The sequence below is a fragment of the Amblyomma americanum genome, chromosome 4 (genome assembly GCF_052857255.1).
Source record: "Amblyomma americanum isolate KBUSLIRL-KWMA chromosome 4, ASM5285725v1, whole genome shotgun sequence".
Classification (NCBI taxonomy): domain Eukaryota; kingdom Metazoa; phylum Arthropoda; class Arachnida; order Ixodida; family Ixodidae; genus Amblyomma; species Amblyomma americanum.
This window is the reverse complement of record NC_135500.1, coordinates 163,654,183-163,674,446: the sequence shown is the minus strand read 5'-3', so window position 1 is coordinate 163,674,446 and position 20,264 is coordinate 163,654,183. Positions and strand designations below refer to the sequence as shown.

General features: G+C 43.9%; 1 protein-coding gene across 1 annotated transcript in view; it reads left to right on the top strand.

Annotated features, from left to right (window-relative positions):
- LOC144128611 (cell adhesion molecule Dscam1-like) overlaps window positions 1-20,264 on the top strand; it is a 396,470-nt gene that overhangs the window by 272,508 nt on the left and 103,698 nt on the right. Inside the window, exon 5 of the mRNA XM_077662146.1 lies at window positions 6,820-7,110. Within this exon, the coding sequence (XP_077518272.1) occupies window positions 6,820-7,110 (291 nt within the window). The remainder of the gene's footprint in view (window positions 1-6,819; window positions 7,111-20,264) is intronic.

Genomic DNA, 20,264 nt, shown 5'->3' with positions numbered 1-20,264 from the left:
GTCCTAAATTACGGGGCTCAATGGGTCGTAACCGGTTAGTTTAGGATACGGGGGTCTGCTCTGCAAGAAGAGCAAAAACAAGAAAAGAAATCTGTGGCCCTGCGGCTCCCCGTTCCCCTTCGTAACCAGCCCTCTTTACGGCAATACTCCATCACTGGCGATTTCCTTACTTTTTCCTTCATTTTCCCAGCAGGCATTGCATGCTTTTTTTTTCTTGCGTTAAATGAATTGATGTTGCGTTGCATGCATCGGCCGCCCGCGTGTTACTGAAACCCGTTTGTTTTCGCATTGCTCTGGAAAACAATATGGCCATTAACGTACTTACTGCTCCCGTTCTGTTTGTTTCTTTCTTTAAGTGCCCGTAATGGGTTACTGTGCTTGTTGCTTAAGCCCTTACAAAGCATGCCTGCATCTTAACGGCCGGGCGGGGACAGTTCATAAGAATTAAATTGCCATCTGATGTGGGCGTTGGTGCCTTTTGAAGATTTATGAGTGCAGCGCTCCATAGACAAAGGTGATTTACTCGCTGCATAGCACGAAAAAAAGTTCGGTTTCTTCGTTCATATTGCTTAGAATAATAGTTTGTTAATTACAAAAGAATTGATATTTCAAAACTAATCATTTATTTCGTGAAGTATAACAGCATGCCGTAAAACCTGATTTATTTATGAAGCAAAATAAATGTTTAGGGCATCCTCACTCGGTGTTTTTCTGCACAGTTATGAATAGCAAGGGCAAGTGATGTAAGCCTGATCTTTTTCGAGTCAGAGCTCTGTTATTGGTTTAGTCTGGCGTTGTTGTAGCTGTGCTGGTGGCCTGAAATCTAAATAAATTGACATTCATTTTGAGCGCAACAATAAACATAAACAAAGGCAATTAGTCTGTTTTTCATGGGCTTTCTTATTCCGTTTGGCAGGAAACGGCTAATCCGAAAGCAGGGTGTGGCAAAGGCGCACTGAATGAAAACCTATTGCTCCCATGAAGCTTGATTCAAGGAGAAAAACGCGTTTAATTTAGAACCCATTACTTGCCCAGTGCAAAGCCAGATTTACGCTTTTCAGGGGGCGACGTTGCAGCCCGTGTTGCCAAAGCTAGGCCTAACGCGATTACCGCCACGCGACAAATTTGCGAACAGCAATAAGCCGGGGCAATCACTGAACCGTCGTCTTGTGAAACGAGTTTCCGCGTACGGCCCGTCATCCGATGCGGGTCTTGCCTTGGACGAGTCGCGACCTTTCCCTGCACCTTGTTAAGGGCTAAGTGGCCTTTCAGGCATTTCATACCACTGTACTTGAGCGAGCGCTAAGTGCAGCTTTTAGCCTCGGAAACCAATATCGTGCACTCTTCTTTGTGTTGAAAGCATTTGGTTCTTCAGGCAAACCGTGTAACATGCAGTGGACTTCGTAACGTTTACAGAGTATGCCATTAGTGCTTTCCTTTAAACGCGCAGAGCGCGGGTTGAATCTCTTTTTTTTTTAGCCACTTTCTGAAACGCCTGTAATCGGCTTCCGCAGTGCTAAGCCGTTTCTCGATGAACAAGCTAATGCCGCCTGAATTTAGCAAGTGGGGCGTTTGAAAGCTAATTGATACCGCAACTTGGCAATGGCTCGCAATTTTATTGCGAGCAATATCAGATCGCCGCAAAGACCAGTTGGGCAACGCGTTGCACGCCACTGCGCATTAATCTAAAAAGCTAGATTTCTGATACAGTTAAAAACAATTCTTCCCACGACAGAAAATTTTTTAGCTAAAGATGTGAATAGGCAAAGAGTTTTTCAAGAGTTCATGCAAGTAAGCGAGTATACCCTTCGTGTAAACCGAAGGAAACAAACAGAGGCCAATATCGCAACCCCAGTATTTCCTCATCTTGAATCCTTAAATGAATGTAATTTAAAAGGTTCTTCATTAGCTCACATTGTTGAATGCTCACATATTGTCAGACTCCGTGCGGTCGTGTGCTTTGCTTTGGTTTACTCGCCGACGGGTCGCAGTGTCTTTCGGCACATGAAAATCTTCCACTAAATGTACTACGCCTCCGGCCGGGCGCTGCCTAAAGTATACAGATACATTACATAGTTATCCTTTCATTTAATATAAAAAGCCCGTTCAACTTTACCAGAAAGAAGAAATAGGCAGCTCGCGGTCTTTCTGAGCCCTTATCTCGTGTCGCGTTCCCGTACGTTTTTACCTGGTTCTTTAGACAACCGCCTACGAATTCGTTGCCTCGACAGCATGAAACATAACGGATGCCTGCGACTAAACGTCGCTGGATCAACGAGTATTTGTACCGTCAGCGTTGATCCGGAATGATCGCGTACCTTTGAGCAGTGCTAGCCTGAAAGTTTGGCTGAGTGGCTGTAGTAATCTAATGCTAAAGACCAGCAGGTTTGTGATCAGCGGTCGACATTTGACAAAACCAGAGAGCAAGATTTGCGATGTACCAGTGTTTCGAGGTTTTTTAAAAAAAGCCATTATGTGCTGAAACCTTATTTCACGCCTTCTTCAATGTCGCTTTCTCAGACTGAACATGTAGTGCACTCAAAATTATAAAATTAAAATAGGCTAACAGCACTCGGTGCGATCCACACGGCACCGACGATTGCGATGCACAAGTTGGCTTTACCCAGTCCTAAAAATACCAAAAGATAAAGTTAAAATTGTAATAAGGTCTAAACTAAGAAAAACATACCAAGTGACTGCCTAAACGTTATAAATCTTTTGATGGACTACTTATTGCCACATTATTGCCATGTTCTCCTGGTCCAGTGTATGCAGCTGTACCGTAAATGATGCTCTGTAATGGGAACAGTCACCTCCGATCCAATTGGCAAGCTAGTTCAATTCGGAAGAGGCTGACTTAAAGGAAAAATAAAGTTACTGGAAATAAATTCTTCACAATTATGCCGCATGTAAGTAAGACGGGATATATTGACGGCCATTTCCACTGGCCCTTTTTACTACAAAGCACACTCTCCAGTCAGTTTCCTTTTTCACCGTCTCATCACGCCTGCCGCCTTTAGTGCAGCGCCAAAGAGAAAACAGGAATGAAAGAAACGCTTCTCGAGTCCTGATTTGCATGCGTGTAAAAGCGCACACTTCTAAGCAACTACGAGGGGATATCTTTTGAAGTTACCGTAGGGAATTGTGTAGAGAAGCAGTGTGCCTAATGCGACCAGCCGGTCTCATTACGCATTCTGTTGCTCTATTGCGCACGTTAGGTTTCCAGGTCACAAAAGGCGCATAGCGAATGTGAATCATGGAAGCTACTAGGGACATGCGTTCGCAGGTTAAATTCATTCAATTTTTTTTTCGCGTGTGTGCTTATATATTCGGGAAATAATGATCCATCATTGCTTACCTCTCATTAATTATACCCAACTCAATAATGTCATTTGCCCTCAGCAGGAAGCACACAGTATGCAGATCATTAGGGACCTGATTCATCTTTCTTCTCGAGTAATAATTTTCGCTGTGTTGGATAAAATTACGTTAGTAACGACTGGGGCGTGAGCGTTAAGAGTACTACGTCAGAGTAATCTACGGTGCATCATAAATATTGCTCAACGAAGTGGCGTGGAGAGCGGTGGGTAATGAGCAGAACATACCGAACCCGGAACAGCATCGGTGCGTACCAATAAGTTAGTTTCTTTTTTTGCGGAACATTGAGCATTCCTTGGAACCCAGCTCATGCATTAAATGAACAAAATGTCTTGAACCGACGGATTTCTTCTAAGTGTTTTTTAATGTTGAACTTGTTTTTCTGAGAAGTGTCTGTCAGTTCTTAAAACTGATTTTTTGAAGTGCCCAGAAGGACAACTGTTTTTGGACTCAGTAAAGAAAATTCGGTAAGTTTCAAGCGTGCTATGGTTGTGTTGCCTTAATTTTTCCAAAGCTCTAAATTTGCCTTGAGCCACAACGCTACCTCTATGAAACATTTATGTGATCCTTGCCGTCACATAATTAAATTTTACTTGAAAAACAAACATGCAGCCTTGCCCGCGAAAACCGTTTAAATTACAATAGGGCCCTCTTGGGCTTCAGTACAAATCGTTAAATGTCTTAAATCTAGATGCATAAGATGTAAGAAACACCATATAAATAACCGGTTATAAAGGCCAAGAACTCAGCTGAAGAAGATATTTAATTATTTATTTATTTACTTATTTATTTCGCATACCCTCCATCGCCAAAGCATTGTAGAGGAGAGTGGGATATAAAAATTCAAACCAGAGCATAAAAGCCGCTGGCATGTAGTACAAAATACAAAATAAATCATATAGCGTGAAAGGTTAAAAAGCGAGAAAACGAATATAATTGCACTGAAAAAGTAGATCGAAAAGCGGCATGAATAACAATAAGAGAAAACGGCAAAAGGAGAAAAGGCATTAATAAACACTTAGGTGACATGACGAAAATGATTGAACAATGCTTTCCTGAAAAGAGCGTAATCTGATATAGATGTCATCTCTGTGAGAAGGTGGTTCCAGTCTTGTTAGTGCGGCACTTAAGAAGAGCAACCTTGTGACGATGGTCGGCAGGTGAGGAGAGGCAGCTAGGCGACATGATGAATTCACGATGTAGAGACTCATGGTAGTAAATTTTATGAAACAAGCAAATGCGAAAAATTTTACGGCGCAAAGACAGACACGGCAAGCCGACGTTAGACCTCATTAACGTTATGCTGGATGTTAGATTATAATTAGAAAGTGCAACATAATGATATCAACCAATATATTGCACTATTTCAGCAGCATGAGATAAACTGTTTTGATTGGAATCCCAGATGGAGGCAGCATATTCAAGTTTGAGTCGGATAAGGGTTTTATAATGACGAGTTTTATTGAAGTACAGGTTTTACTGAAATTTCGTCTTAAGTGTCCTAAGGTGCGATTGGCGTTGCTAATGACTTGCTGCTACCGGCGGTAATAAGTTGAAAGCTTGTAGAGGTGGTAGCAGAATGACTAACATAGCATCAGCGATGGTCAATAAGATGAATCTACGTTTTCTCTTCAAAAGAAAAACAACAATTAATGTTGATAAAATGAAGTTGTAAACTAAAGCAGGCTGGTACATAGTAGAAAGTGAACAGAGCGAAACTTGTGACTATAACTGAGAGCGTCTGAGCGGGCAACGACTACAAACTTATTGCTTTTTTTTTGCGCTGATGCCTATATATACAAGGCTTCCCAGGTAAATGTAACCAAAAAAAAAAAAAACGAAGAACTGCCCTAACCCAGTGAAACGAGCTGAGGGCTGTGCAGACTCTTGCGGCCTATTCTGCGGTATTTTCTTTTCTTCAATGTTATTTATTATCTAGGCCTAATTAGCTAGCACTTCAATTATTGGCTTCAGGAAATAGTTTCATTGCCGTATATGTAGATTGTTTTGGAAAAAAAGCTAGAACCTTGTTTCCACCACGGTACGATTTACGTAGATTTATTTACTGGCCATCAAAGAGAGCTATCATTTGTCCACCTGCTGGCTCACATCTCTGCCCCAGTGTGCACGCAAAAGTCCATTAGAAAGAGCACTCCATAACAAAAAAGTGAATTTTGTTCCCTGAAACGCGTCTAGGGCCGTTGAAGTGTCTCACCGTTGTCATACCAAGGCTTTTTGTCTTGTGCTAATCACTGTTGAAGGCTTCTAAAAAAACTACTTTACGTGAGCGGAACCTTAGTGCAAACGTTTTATTCAGCTGTTTTTCAAAGCAATCTACGATTTCTGTATTGAAGCGGTCTTCTGAAGCCAGTATTTAAAAAAAAAGTTAGTTAATAGGGCTCAACTAATTAGATCACTTTAAATATGGCAAAAATACTGCAGACGGGACTCCGAACAGCCCTCAGCTGGTTTCACTGGGGCTAGGAGCTTCCGTGGTTTTTAAAAGCTTACTTACATTTGGCTAGGGCACTTGGTATATAAGCAAACAGTATACTACGGACAAACGCGTGAAATCAAAGCATAGGCTCTAAATTCGACTGCTGCAGCCGGGATCTAACCTGTGTCTTTCGGGTTAGTAGCCGAACGCTCTAATCATTACGCCACAGCGGCGGGTGTGTAGTACAGCAGAATAGCAAATATTGAGAAAGAGTTCATCCTGACTCTTGCGGGGTCATCGAATTAAAGGAAAAGAACGAAAGACTGACAACTTCTTTTATTCTCACCGTTCCGGACCTGAGTATACACTTAGGGAACAATTTTCGGTTGCTTTCATTAGTGAAGGCAAGAAAATCTGTGAAGGCATATCTGTGAAGGCAAGAAAATTTCCTATCCTGGAAAAAGCTCAAACTGATTGTCCGTGCCTTTCTCTCTGCAGAGCGTGTGCGCATGTCAGAAAACATGGTGCCAGGCAATAATCGCGTATCTTATCATCGGCGTTCAAACTAATCACTTCCGTGGACAGAGAAAGTGCAGGCCGCTGATGAGAGCAAGTTAATGGCAACAAAAACACTACCTCCACCTATCCGACCGTACCCCTTCTAGAATGCTTTTTTTTATTTTCCGAGCAGTTTTTGATGCGAAGATTTATCGCCATGTTGCTTTTTGAAGCTTTCAGCAGAAATTACTAATTTCGGTTCGGTACGCTTGTGCGAAGCGCTTCTTTCCAGACGGCTTGAACCTTTACTGTTAATGCCTCTCTTAACTTAAGGATTCCTCTTTATCGAGAATGCTTCGAAAGCAGTTCTGTTTTTGCATGTCCGGCACAAGCCTCACCATATGTGCCGGGTTTCAAACGCGGTACAAATTATAATTATCACGATGATAGGATGGCTTCGAAGCCACCGGCGAGAGAGTTTCATGTTGGTGCGTTCGCATTCGCAGAGCCCAACGGCAAGCTAGCACCTCGGATCCTGAAGGGTCAGGCGTCGGTGGAGGCTGCGCTGGGTGAAGACGCTGAAATGCCGTGCCTGGCCCGCGGTCACCCGGCGCCCAGCACCCGCTGGTTCCGGCGCTCGCCGCGGGGCACTCTGAGCCCCGTGCGGTCGGGCTCGCTGCACCTGCCGGGAGCCCTGCTGCTGCGCGCGGTCAGGGAGTCCGACCAGGGCCGCTACACCTGCCTCGCTAACAACAGCGTCGGCGAGGACCGCACCGACACAGAGCTGCTCGTCAGGCGTAAGTCTGTCCGCTGCACTGGCGGTGTTCTTCGGCTGTCTGTGCTGATATACATTTTGTATAAAGGCTCAGGTATCTTATCAATAAAAGGATAAAGTAATTATGCCTTCGACCTCAGAAAGCAACTGCATGCTCCCAAAGTTAGAAAGTAAATCAACACGATTCTGTTGAGGCTTCAATAGAGTAAATTGCTGGGATAGTTGGTTCATAATGCGCAATGGTGGAACCAGCGAAACAGACGCAGCACAAGAACAAGGAGACACACACACATAACACACAACGCCAGCGGTGTTGTGTGTGTGCATCCTTGTTCTTGTCCGGCGTCTGTCTCGCTAGTCCCACAATTGCGCTGTTGAGGCTTGTATTAAAAAAATATATTTACTTAAAAGAAACGTATAGCCAACAGCAGCCAGGATGCAAACCCTAAAAACAGGCTGATATGCGGCGTTCGTTAATTCCAAGATTGTTGAAATGCATGGTGTCGTCACCATTTTCTTTATTCTTGGCTTTGGGTTAGAAGTTAATTTCTCTTGTTGCTAGTTAACACTGCTGCGCATAGAGTTCTCGAAAATGCCATAGTACTTTATTATGCTGTTTTTTATGTTATTGCTTCAAGAATTTGGCCTGCTAATAAATGCGAAAATAATATTTTTTTTTGCGTCCCATTCACTCTGTACCCCTGGATGACTTCCAATAGTTAACAAGCTATTGCCTATTGACAGTACTCTAAGGATTTTTTCTCCAAGCGTAACTCAAGGGGCATCCGCGTAAGGTTACTTGATCCCAGAATCCCTGACTGATACTGATTCTATTTTTAACCATTTGCCCAGAGCCGACAACTTTGCAAATCAAAAGAAACACGTTCGACTTCTAGGGATGGTGAATATTACTTCAAGTAATTGTATTCCCGATCCTAATCTTTGCGTTCAGTACTTGCCCTGATAGCTGCAGTGTATCGCAAAGATAAAGTTAAGTAGCTGTGGAGGTAGAAGAAAAAAAAAACATTCGCAAAGTAGTGCTAAAGGTGGCGGCAAATGGGTCGGCAAATATAAAATGGACATATAAGGTCCAGTAGAGTGATGCGTTTATATCTAGGCAGTTGCTGCAGACTGCCCTCAATTAAGCCTATTCGTTACCTTCCTGAGTGGAGTCCAGAGATGGATTCCAAGGATACATGAAGGGCACCATATACGGAGAGCATTGTTCCTATTGTAACCCGGCTAGAGTATGCAGCTTTGCGCCACACACAAAGAGTTTTCTCGGTGTTGTCGAATGATGCCGTCCCGCGTGTCTTCAATAAGATTGGAAAGTCAAGAGGCCAGCATATGGAAATACGGCGAATTAATTACCCCTAGCAAGCGATATATTAGAACGGCAAGCTCAGCCATTGCAATGTCGGTGGTGACATGTATGATTCCATATGTACCCATATTCCAATTTTTAATTTTTAAATTCATATGTAAATGCTCGCTGTTAAAAATTAGGCTTTCAGAATTTTTTATGCCGAACCAATATGCACTCCACCAAACACATAGCTTATACGAAAGCTTTCACGTAGCTTATACGAAAAAGCACAGATTAAAGGATGAAATTCTGGCCTTCAGTCACTAATTAACCAAACACAATTATTACACGCCTTAATAAATACAGTTAGCTTGCATGTTTATATTAAAAACGTATAGTCCACCGTTATCCTAGATTACAGTATTTGCTGGAATATTCTTCGCAGGTGTGTGTTACGATATTACGTATTCAAACCAACGATGACCCGTTGCCGGTGTAGTACCTTGCATTCAGAGAAAAAGGACAGAGATAAAAGGGAACATGAAAAATAAGCTGAGGTAAAAAATGTAGTGTTGAGTTCATAAGTACATAAACTTTTCTCATCGGCACGGCTGACAGCACATCTTTGCGTAGAACACACACTTTGGGCTCGTAATGCATTTAGCGCCAACAGAGAAGCGCTGTGCTGTGCTCAAGAACGTCTCTGTACTTGTCCACTGACGAAGCATAAAAGATTCTTGGACGGTAGCCGTAATGATCGTCAGATGTGAAGGCCTGCCGGGTACTATTATGTGTTTTGACAGCGCAGTGCTTGCAATATTGGCTACGGCTCTCCCTTAATGACAGTCCTGACTTCGCTTTTGTTCCAACGTACTGAACATGAATGAGGATAAAATTTTACACAGACCCTTTGCCGCCGTGACGCCTAAACGAGCATAAACACCTAAGAACGCAAACCTGTGAGTGCGAGGTAAAAAAAAAGTTCCAGGAAACCTCTCCTTCAAAAAAACCATGAAACGTAAAAATTTTGCAGACTTTATTACGCGCCGCGACTCAAAGTTACCATAAAACGCGATACTCCATAACAAGGAAGCTTGAAAATAATAAAAAAAATATGCCCTCAGACAACTTTCATTCCGCAACATAAACACAAAGGGAGAAGTTTGATCAAAAGCGTCGAGCAACCATTAGCAGACGTTAATTCAAAAGGACAACAATATTGCCCTGGGATAAGGCGTTGTGCAACAAGGGCGGAAATGAGGCGCCGATACTGTATAAGTTGGATCTACATGCGGAAAGAAATCACTTCTGCGAAGCTGAACACAAACTGCTTGCTGTATTTCACCTTTCTTTCTCGCTGCCCTTTCATTGCGAAGAAAACGCAGATTCCAGCGCTTTTTGGTGGAGCGAGATACGTAACTTACTAACGAGTAAGAGGGCTCCGCCCGCTTGGCTCGTTTATCTCTCGGCCGCACTTTCTAATTATTCTCGCGGGAACCATTAATTTGAGAAAGAGAGAGAGAGAGAGCGGCCGGCCCGGCAGAAGCGGGGCTTTAAACTGCGCGTTGCACACCCACTCGCGGAAATGTCACCACAGCGCGGATCGTTTATAACGGAGGCCATTCGTTGCGCTCCGATAGCCATTCCAATCGACAGTTCCGCATTGCCAAGCTGTTTCCTTGCAAGGATTGGCGCGATACTTTCCCTTCTTTTTATCTTTTGTTTGTTTTCGTCCGGCTTCTTTTGTGCAGCTGAGATGTGTCGCAGGGAGTAAGTTATTGCGATTGCTCAAGCAGGAATAGGCTCGGAGCAGAGAGGAAGTATCAAGGAGGGGGGGGGGGGGGGGGTTGTATTCTACGACAAGCAACAGTACGTACAGCCGGGCAAAGAAAAACAGAACATAAAACTTGCAAACTTCGTCCATGAAAGACAAAGAAATAATCTTGTCTGTTAAAAGAACGACGTCTGTTCAATGCTTAACTCTCACAAAACAATGAGCAGGTATTGTTGCTTTTTATATTTCGAGGCGTATGGGTACGCGTGCGTGCGTGCCTTTGTTTGTACTTACGTGCGTGCGTGCGTCCGTGAGTGGGTGAACTTCCGACGCTAAGTGGGTCAACAAAACTTGGGGGCTATCCCCAAGGTTTCCAAATTTAAGTGCAACACACAAGACCACGTTGAGAAACGCGTCTTCAAAGTATTGTGGGAAGCAAAGACAAAACTTACAATTCAGAACAATTGAAACTTCAGTCACCGAGTTCAGATACATGTTTACAAGACTAAAAAGCACAGCGCGAAAAACAATGAGCGCCTGTAAGGCATTCGTAGAAAGAATGTGTCAGATCCAGAAGCCACACTTACTTTTAAATCTTTTAAGACATGTTTCCTGCGCTGTTTTTGCAGTATTTAATGCGCCTATCACTCCTAAGCGTTTTGTTTATTAGTTACCCGTGTGATTGAACACTAAAACCTGAGAATTGCCAGGTACTGGAGCTTTTTCAACCTTCACACTGGATATGAAGCACTGCCAATCTAAATCAAATATCTCGGAACAAGTTTGTTTAAATGTCTGATTGTTCCCCCCCCCCCCCCCGTCCCCGACAATCAAAAAGTGTAAAGCGGAATCCATTGTCATGGCAGTTAAGTAAGGAATGGTGACTACCGCGCAGACGCCACGATGTGGCTCATTCTATTTTCACGCTCATCTCATTCCTAGAATGAGTCGCGTTTCGGCCACGTACACTTCCTAAGTGCTTAAGTTGTTGCAGTGGATGCGAATTCATAACCAGCGGAGCGGCACTTACCAGGCGGCCCATTTGCCAAATGCAGCCGGTACAGCCAGCGATATTATGGTCGCATGAAGGCTGCGGCCATAGTAATACATTTAAAGCGACTTCTTGACATCGGCGCTGTGGAGTAGTTGATTAGAGCTGCGTTTTGGGTGTGGGGGAAGACAGTTTGAGGGCGCATTCTTAGGATAAAATGTTCATTTTCACTATAACCCATAACTATCCCTAGGTATGTACAACCTTTTAAGTCTCATATCAGAATGCTTAGTGCGTATAACATTGTCTCGGACGCTCTAAAATAGACTTTTCTCCCGTCTTTTCTCACGATTTCGTTACATGCTTGGCGAATCATTTTCGAGCTGAAGATGAAAATGAACGGCTTGGTATACAATATACACAATCTGAGGGGTTTTGTATCAGTTTTAGGAAAATCTCTGTGACGTTCTTTTGCCGTGGTCAATTATAGGCTTCCAAGAAATGTTGCAGCACAGGCTGCAATTGGTGAATACGTGATGAGGAGCATTCTCGCATTTGATAGCCGATTTATAGGCGCTTCGCGTGCTGTTTTCAGGAAAGAAGTCGATTTCTGTGTGAGTACTTGAGCTCTGTATTGCAAAGAAACGGTACAAAGAAGCTGCAACTATTTTGTCTTTGCATTAGCTGTTTTAAACTGTAAATTCACGTGTTCTAAAAAGGCATATAACGATGGTCCATTTAATTTTTTCTTATTACAAATCTACTCCACTTTGGGTGATTTTTCAAACAATTGACCAAGCTCAAGGTATATTAATGTTATTTAAGCAATTGATTTCATAGCCTCTAGCATCAACTTCGTTGTACGTATTATACATAAAGAGGTTGAGAGCTGAAACAGGAAAACAATCATTTCTTGGGGTGTGCAACGCATTCCACGTCTAGGGCCCAAAGCAAGCGAACACATCGTCGACCAGGAGTGCAGATAAGGCACGCTGGTTTGGCACAATTTGCGGAGAACAACTGCAGTACCATAACCCAAGAGTCAAAAGATGTACTTCTAGAAACCGACGTTCAAAATGGTGATGACGTACCTTTTCGTCATAAGAGCCCAGTGACGTTGTGAGCGCTGCGCTTTTGGACATGTAGTGTCACCTTTCAGTCTATTCAGATGTCTGCGGCATGTGTTGGAACCTGTGTAAAAGTCGACGTTTCTTTGTAATAAATTACAAGGTTTGTTCACTCCGCTGCGAAGGCCTGTCACTGTAGAGGTCACCATTTACGGTCTGGCACCTGGGCGAAAGTGAAAGATACACAACAGAGGACAAACTTTCCTAACGTTGGCAATGGCGAGGCCAATTATTTCAAGCAAAAATTCATTGCTTCTGTTACAACAATGTCGCGTTACCGACCTTTCAGCAACTTCTGAGGACATTCCCTGATTTATTATTATTTTTTGCTATTTTACATTGCATCAAATAAATAAGACTTGGTGCTGAGGCCAAGCCTCCAAAATTCCCTTCGCTAAAGGACGAAACTAGTTCCCCTAAAGTCCTTCTGAACACAGCGAAAAATTGCCTCGCCGCTCGACGGACTGCGCCTTCAAAGCACCCAATTTTAACAAAAATGCAGTGTACTTAGTTCTCTGCATCGACAGCTTACTGCATCAGCTGCGTCTGCACCTGCTGCTTCGAACACTCTGTTCTCACTATTGCCCGCGTTGCAGCTCACTTTGAGCGCGAGACTACTTACTCATGTCTTGAGCGGGAGTTCTGAGCCCGTCTGACGTATTTGTGTTCCCCCAGACTATAAGGTATGCCGCGACAGGATGATACTATTCATCTCAATCACCGGGGTTATTTATTGTTCACCGCATAATCAGGACAAGAACGTATTTGTCTCAATCTTCACGTAAATATTCTGAGTTTTTTTATTACATACAACTCAGAAAGGTAGCGACGTAGATTACTCACTTGTTCATCAAATGAAGCAAATAGCACTTCATCTATTACATTTTTCGCTCTGATAATACCGATTTTTTAAACACGTTTCAAATTGTGTCGATTTTAAAAATATATCCTCAAAATCCTCAGCAACATGTCCTCAATATTCGCAGCTCAGCCACATTCGGTTCTCATTAACGTGTCACTGCGGGCCTCTGCAGTTATCTACCATGGACTTCTCGCGGTATGCCAGCTGATTTCAAGAGCGCTGAGCCGGGCGTTGGAAATAATCGGGAAAACTTCGACATAGGGCAAAATGTGATATTTTGTTACTTCGCGCCACATAGGTTTTAAGCATGGAACCTGTTTAGTTTGATATTTAGCTGAAAACACCTGCCACGTTTAAGCCGTAAACCTAACGCTGGCAAGTTTGGTTGTCACTCGAGTGGAAAAGCAAAATTATGAAGTTCATCTTACTGAACGAGGAAGTAGTCATCAAAGAGAGAATTTCTGCGGTGGGCTTCTATCGGTGCAGTGCTGCAGTATTGAAACACCCTCCTAAATTAGAATTTCCTATCCTTCTTCCGCTAAGAAAATTCTAGGAGGGCTTAGCCTACCCGTTTGTACGAGAAAAGTTTTTGACAGTAAGGTACTTGTGGGACCCAGCACGGCATGGTGGCGTTATGAAGGGCTTAGATTCACGATAACCACTTTATGCTTTGCTCGGAAGCTTTGAATTAGTTTTCACGCTTACTTCGATGTTATTAATGTACGACAGAACATAAGTGATTAAAAATAGGGGCAAAGAAAACATGAAGAAACTGGAGTGCATAAAGCAGCGTCGGTGTCGCCAAACGCTTTCGAACCCATAAATCGCCCTCCGAAGAATAAAGAAAGAAATTAAATGCCAAGGGCAGAAATTTCCCGAAGTTCTTCAGAAGTGAAATGTCCTAACCACTGACCACGTTTCAAAATCATCTGTGTCGACATTTGCTTCCAGTATTGCTTAAGAATGCATTGTATATACTTATTTTCCAAAATGTTCAAGCTGCGTTAGTCCAATTTGTTCTTGCGTTCATTGCCCCTGTTATTACATTGCGCTTACTTATGCGTATCCTGGCCTGCTAAAATCTCAAGCAGGGATTTAAGTATATGCAAATAAAAAACTGTAAAAAACTGGTGGACGCTTCACGTTCTCCTCTAAATTAAGGGTAGAACGCGAGAGCGTGTTGCAGCGCTGCCGCGGAACGCCATCGACCTTTCGGCGCGACACCTTACCCGTTGGAAACACTTTTCAACGCATTTTTAAATTTTTAATTGTTTAAAATATTTATTTGGCAAATTAAACACTATAAATTTTTTTAAATTACCATAATAAAGTGTTCGATTTCATTCTGAGCATTTTGACACCCTTGAACCACCTTTTTTGCAATTTTTTTTCATCTGTGCATTTCATTAATCAATCAATTTATTACAATTATTTCATTAACTCGCCACGGCCTATCACGCGCCAATCAATCATCAGTCACTAGAGCCACAAATTACTATGATACGATTTTTTTATGCGGCCCCTGATTATTTCCGACAAGCGGTGCCGACGCCGCCGGCTTTTCGACCGAACAAGCTGCTTACGTTGTACCGCACTATTGTACGTTGCACGTTGTACCGCACGTTCTACCGCATACGTTGTTGCCGCACTATTTTCAGCTAGAAAAAGCGGCAAGGAACCAGATCTGTTCGGTGTGACCTACAACAAAATTTATTTAGTGGTCTACGTTACGGGGTACCTCGTTGATTCGAAGGTAGCTGATCAGTGAAAACTGTAAAAGCATTGGCACTTGATGATCTTCGGCGCTTTATTACCGGTCATTGAAGTGCTTGTACGCTCGGCTTGCCCAAACGAAAGTTAGCATTTTTATTGGTAGCTCAGTCATGAAGGAATTAAACGGCACTCATAAGAAATTAATCGAAGTCAGCCGAATGCTCTCCTAAGAAGAAATCGTTGGAGGCCGGCTATTTTCTCCGTTTGGTTTCTCATCCTCGAAACTCCGCGGTCAACTCACATAAGGCCTCCTAAAGCAGATCCCGAGGTTGCATGCAGACTATTAAAAGCCTCATTAAACAACCTTCATGCGAGAACAAATTGAGAATCCCGGGCTAGTTTTCTCTCGAAGACATGATGAATGGTGGGAGCGGCGTGCTGTTCAAGATGCTCTGAAAGGTTTCCTTTCCAAGTTTTATGTTCTTAAAGCCACCATTAACTAAACACAGGGAATGCCTCAAGGGCCGCGGCAAGGCGCTGCAAGCAGCACCGCCCTAGCTTTCCGCAAGGGCCTCCCGTCTTTCAGCGCGAGCTACTCGTTTTATGCAGCGATGAGTAATTGTGGGAACGCGGTGCACGCTTGCTTTGCTGGGCGAGAAACCCAAACCCGCGTTCGCTGGATCCAAAAGATCCTCGCGGTGCTAATTAAAACCGGAACTTTAGCCGCACATGACCTCCCCCCGCCCCCCTTCTGTCTCTCTGTGACCTTACACGTCGTTCTCTCCCACTCAGGCTGGAGCAGCAACTTTACCCGCATTTCCAGCACGCTTAATTTGTGCCGCGGGAGCGCAGCTTTTCATCGCCCGCATCCCAAGCTCGCCTTTCGCCATGCAGAGCGGCTGAACGCGCGCACGCGTTCAGAGTCAACGGCGAAAGCTGAGGGCGGAGTGGAACGAGCTGGAAGTCGAGGTGAGCGAGGGCTCGGAGCGTGCGCTGCTTAGACTCGCGGCTTTCGATGCGAGACGCAGTGAACTGGAAGGCTCCGTTCGCCATAAAAAGAAAAATAAAACACTCTGCTTTCGCGAGCACACGGCAGCGCCGCACGAGGTGCTGCTTAGGAGAGCACGCGCTTTCCGAAATGAAAGTACCGGGACGATGAAAGATTCAAGGCCTCTGCCGTCGAGCACCGGTCCCGTCCTCTCTTACTTTCTCGCCCTCTGTCTCTTAATACCGCTACCGCATGCAGCCCCAACAAGGTTTAGACGAAGTTTTTGCGTCAAAAATAAAAGATGAACAAATGGGGGCCAGTGGTCCAGCTGAGTTCAGAGCGAAACAGGCAGCAAAACATCAAAGTGCGAATTGTGTAGCGTTACGTGCAAATGAAGTGAATAAATAAATATTACAAAATGGGCTCCAAGCGCAAAACGAAGGTGTGATATAAGATAGGGGAGGTTAGAAGTTAAGAGAAGCTACGAAGGGCAGCGGTGCTGTGTGTTCGGTGAGAACTTCGCAAGTTCTTCTCCACTTAAAGGTATTTTATTCACTGCAGCTGTGAAAAAGGCGATGCCAAGCACACGGGTGCTTGGGACACACGCAGGCACGCAAGTACACAGAAGAGATCTCAGGGGAGGGGGGCAAAGAAGCTAGCGAGGATAGATAGAGAAAGGGGGGAGAGGAGGAGTGCAGCGGCGGTTTAATTTCGCAAGCCGTAATTACTGGCCCCGGTCGCAACCCCCCTTTGTGGCGAAGGCGAAAGTCAGTTCTCGCCCCGGCGGCGTCCAACCCCATTAATGCGGCCAATTTAGTTTGCAAAAAAGTGTCTGCTTCAAAGGGCGGTGAGCCGCATATTCTGCCAGAGGTCACAGTTAGAACGGGTGCCGTAATGCTCGCGTGTCGGTTTGTCGCTCTTGTGGCTGCGGGTTTTGCTGTCTAATATTCTCTTTTTCACAGTTCTTAATCGTTGCACATAATGTTGTGGAGTGTGCGCTGTACAGTTCCGCATGCAATGGTGTGAAATTCGAAAACAATGTCCCTGCACTGGTTTTGTTAGGCCACGTTGTTACGAAAGGAGTGACTGTGCGAGACTGGTTTTGGTTACAACCAAAAGTAATGGAAGTCCTTGCACATGGCAAGGTTAACGAAGGAAATATTGGTGCTGCTTTATCAAGCTAAATAAGGCGATCAAAATTAGGCTTTGCAAATTTCTCAAAATTAGTTGCTTGGAGCAAGGCGACATAGATCTGTGCACATAGTTATGCGGCCAGTGGTCACAACGTGAGAAGAAATTGTCAGCGTCGCGGACCTAATCAACTAAATTATATTAATGAACTTTGTAGCTACTGCACCTAGTGCGAATCATCAAAGTGGAAATATTGAGGCGATCGCATTTCTAGACTACTCCTTTCAGTAGAATTCTTCTAGAGCACGCTTGTTCCGAGGTATTTTCCTCACAAGTTTGTAATCATTTCTGGTAATTGCTTTTAATTATCAGAAATCATCCTCCCTAGTGTGATGTACTCCTTTCATCTGCTCTTTCTTCTATATCGAAACCCGAAAGTAAACAAGAAACATTTTTCAGCGTGGTGAACAGTTGGGAGCGAATATCTCAGAACACATGCGTACCAGGAGATCCATACAACATGAAATCGCGTACGATTATGACTGCCTCTAAGTATACAATATACACATGCCTGCTTACTAAAAGAATCTTTAATCACTAAATTAAGAACTCAGTAAAAAATAATTTGCTGATTTTAGTTTATTCGGTTCCTAAACATGAAAACAGTCTCACTTTGTGTTCCCCTAACCGCATAAGTTTTGTGCAAGGGTGGGTCGCGCGTATCTCTCAGCACCTAACTTTAAGACATTTGTAAAGGTTACATTTTTTGGCCCTCTAAGTTCATGCTAAACGTGTGCTCTAAAGACGGTAAAATAAAAATAAACTCTTCAGATGGGAGTCCCCGTAGTTGAAATTTCCGTCCGAATATGAAGAAAGAAGCCTCATCTTTGCGGAGTGATGAGCAAAATTTGTGTTGACAAGTTGCCGCATTTTAGTGTGCTAAAAATAAAGCCTCCAATCTCACATTCGGTGCATGTTTGTCTGCCCGAAGCCTGTGGCAGGTGGCCCACCTACCACATTGGGTAAATAGCAACCTGCCCATCGGATTTTGGAAAACCATCCAGAAATCTTTATGGCCACCTATGCGAAGCGCTCTATTGCAAAACGCTTTATGACCGCGGGTGGGTTTCGAACTCGCGGCGGCACGGACACATCAGCTTCGCTGGCCGCTGCATTCGTCCACTACGTCATCGCCACAGCGGAACATCCCGCGTATTTAACTGCCAGTCTCTAGCTTTTCTTCTTGTTGCTGCCTCTGAAGCGATGGCCCATACCCACGAGGGGACTGGCCAGACGTTGATGACCATGATGATGATAATGACTTGTTGATGACAGAACACACCACAATAGCATCGCCCTTATCAAACGAGCCTCGAACCGAAGCCGAAACTAAAGTGAAAACGTAAATTGGAGCACGCCTATTTCGCATTTGGCCTAACACACTAAATAATCGGTCACTTGAGTTTTTGCTGACAGTAAAAAAGCAATTCCTCTCAATTTCGTGGCAGTTTTCAACCGGTGACTGCACTTAAATTTCGCACGTATCTGCACATAAATCAGGGACCCGCAACAGGGATCAATATGCAGCTGAACCCTCATTCTTATATGCTCGGTCTCTATGCATAGTCACAATTCTTGGATTCAAAATAATTTCTGACCGTTGAAATCTTATTTGTTCCTGTCCAAGAAGATAGGAATCGGGAAACAAGAAGTCTACTCATAAGCGAAAGAATTTCACCTGACAAGGAAGAAAAAAAGGCGCCTTCGCAGGGAGACAACAAGCAAAATAGAATAATAAGCTAGACATGCATGCTTCCCAAAACAACACTCTTTCAGTGATGTGACCTTAATTCACCTGTATTTACAAAGCGTAAGATGGACTCGCCGACGCAAGGCATCACAACAGGCTTTTGTGACTACCCGTACGGCGCCGAGGCATCTAATCCTTTCAATCAACAACTGTATTCTCTCGAACCACTAGCAACCTGGTTCCCGCCCAGGAAGCACAGAGTGCCTCTGCTTGTGCTGCTTTGCCTGCCTCGAGAGGCGAAAAGCGTCTGAAAGATTGAGAAAGCGCTTTCAGCCATGGGTAAGAAAATAAGAAAGAGGAGTGGCACGGGCCGCTATCCTCCTGTTCTGAAGATGACACGAGCCTCGCTTTTGAAGCCGCCAAAAACCACACAGTGTACACATGGTGCTGCTTTAGCGCAAGGGGTGGAAGCCGGGGCTGCCTCGAGCTGAAGCGCAAACCTCTGCGTAAACTCTCCGGTGCTCGTTGATTGCTCCCCAATAGGGAGAATGTTATTTTGTTCCTCCCTCTTCCATTTTCCTATCCCTTCATCGCGCTAATAAGCGGCGTTCTCTGTTTCGAGAGTAGAAGCGTGCTTTGCACTCGTCAGTGCGCCTGGCTCCCGTCGAGATTAACATTTCCGCACCGCGTTTCTTCCAGTTCATCATAAACTTACGACGCAATATACGGAGGGAATTTTTTTTTTCCGAAATTCCGCATTTTTTAGCGAGTGCATTTTTTTATGCACGCGCAAGAGAGCAATGTGAAGTGGTCTGAAAGCTGACGTGTCGTGATCCCACTCTTTAAATAGAAAAAAAAGTGACTAAAACGAATTTTGAAGTGTGCTTTCGTCAAAGGCGGAACCTGAGAATACTGCTCTGCTTAGATAGAAAAACACAGTTGTGCGTAATAAAGTTTAAATGTAGTCACTCAAACGAACTAGCCCCTCTTTTTTTTGTGCTGGAACCGTTTCCGTTGTCCGTACAGAAGGACATCGTGGGCAAAAATATAATGCGAAAAAAAAAGAGGAATCTCCATAGAGCTTCAAAAATGTAGTTTGAGTCTAGCATAAGAGCTATTGTGTTAACGAGAGCGACCTGAGATGTCCTTCATCAGAAGGTTTTGTAACAATGCCTAAAGAATAGTTTTTCGATTAAATACTGCGCTGTTGCAGCATGGTAGTGTTAGCCAGGGAAGAAGCGAGGAAGTTATTTATAACTTTTAATTGCTAACTGAAATCTAATGCTTCATTTTCTTGCAATCAAACCCAGCGCGGCATTATGACTAGAACTTTGCACTAATTTGTCATTAACTAAGTATATGTGAGTGGCACTGTGGGCGCCGTAAACTGAAACGGGCTGCCAGAGGAGCGCTCTCAGCCATGCTCACAAGCACATATCACTTTGCAGTGTGCTTGTCGGTCGCCCCTGAACAGCATTCACAAATGCGATACGATATAAACTCTGCGAGCTTTGGAAAAAAAATGATTTATGAT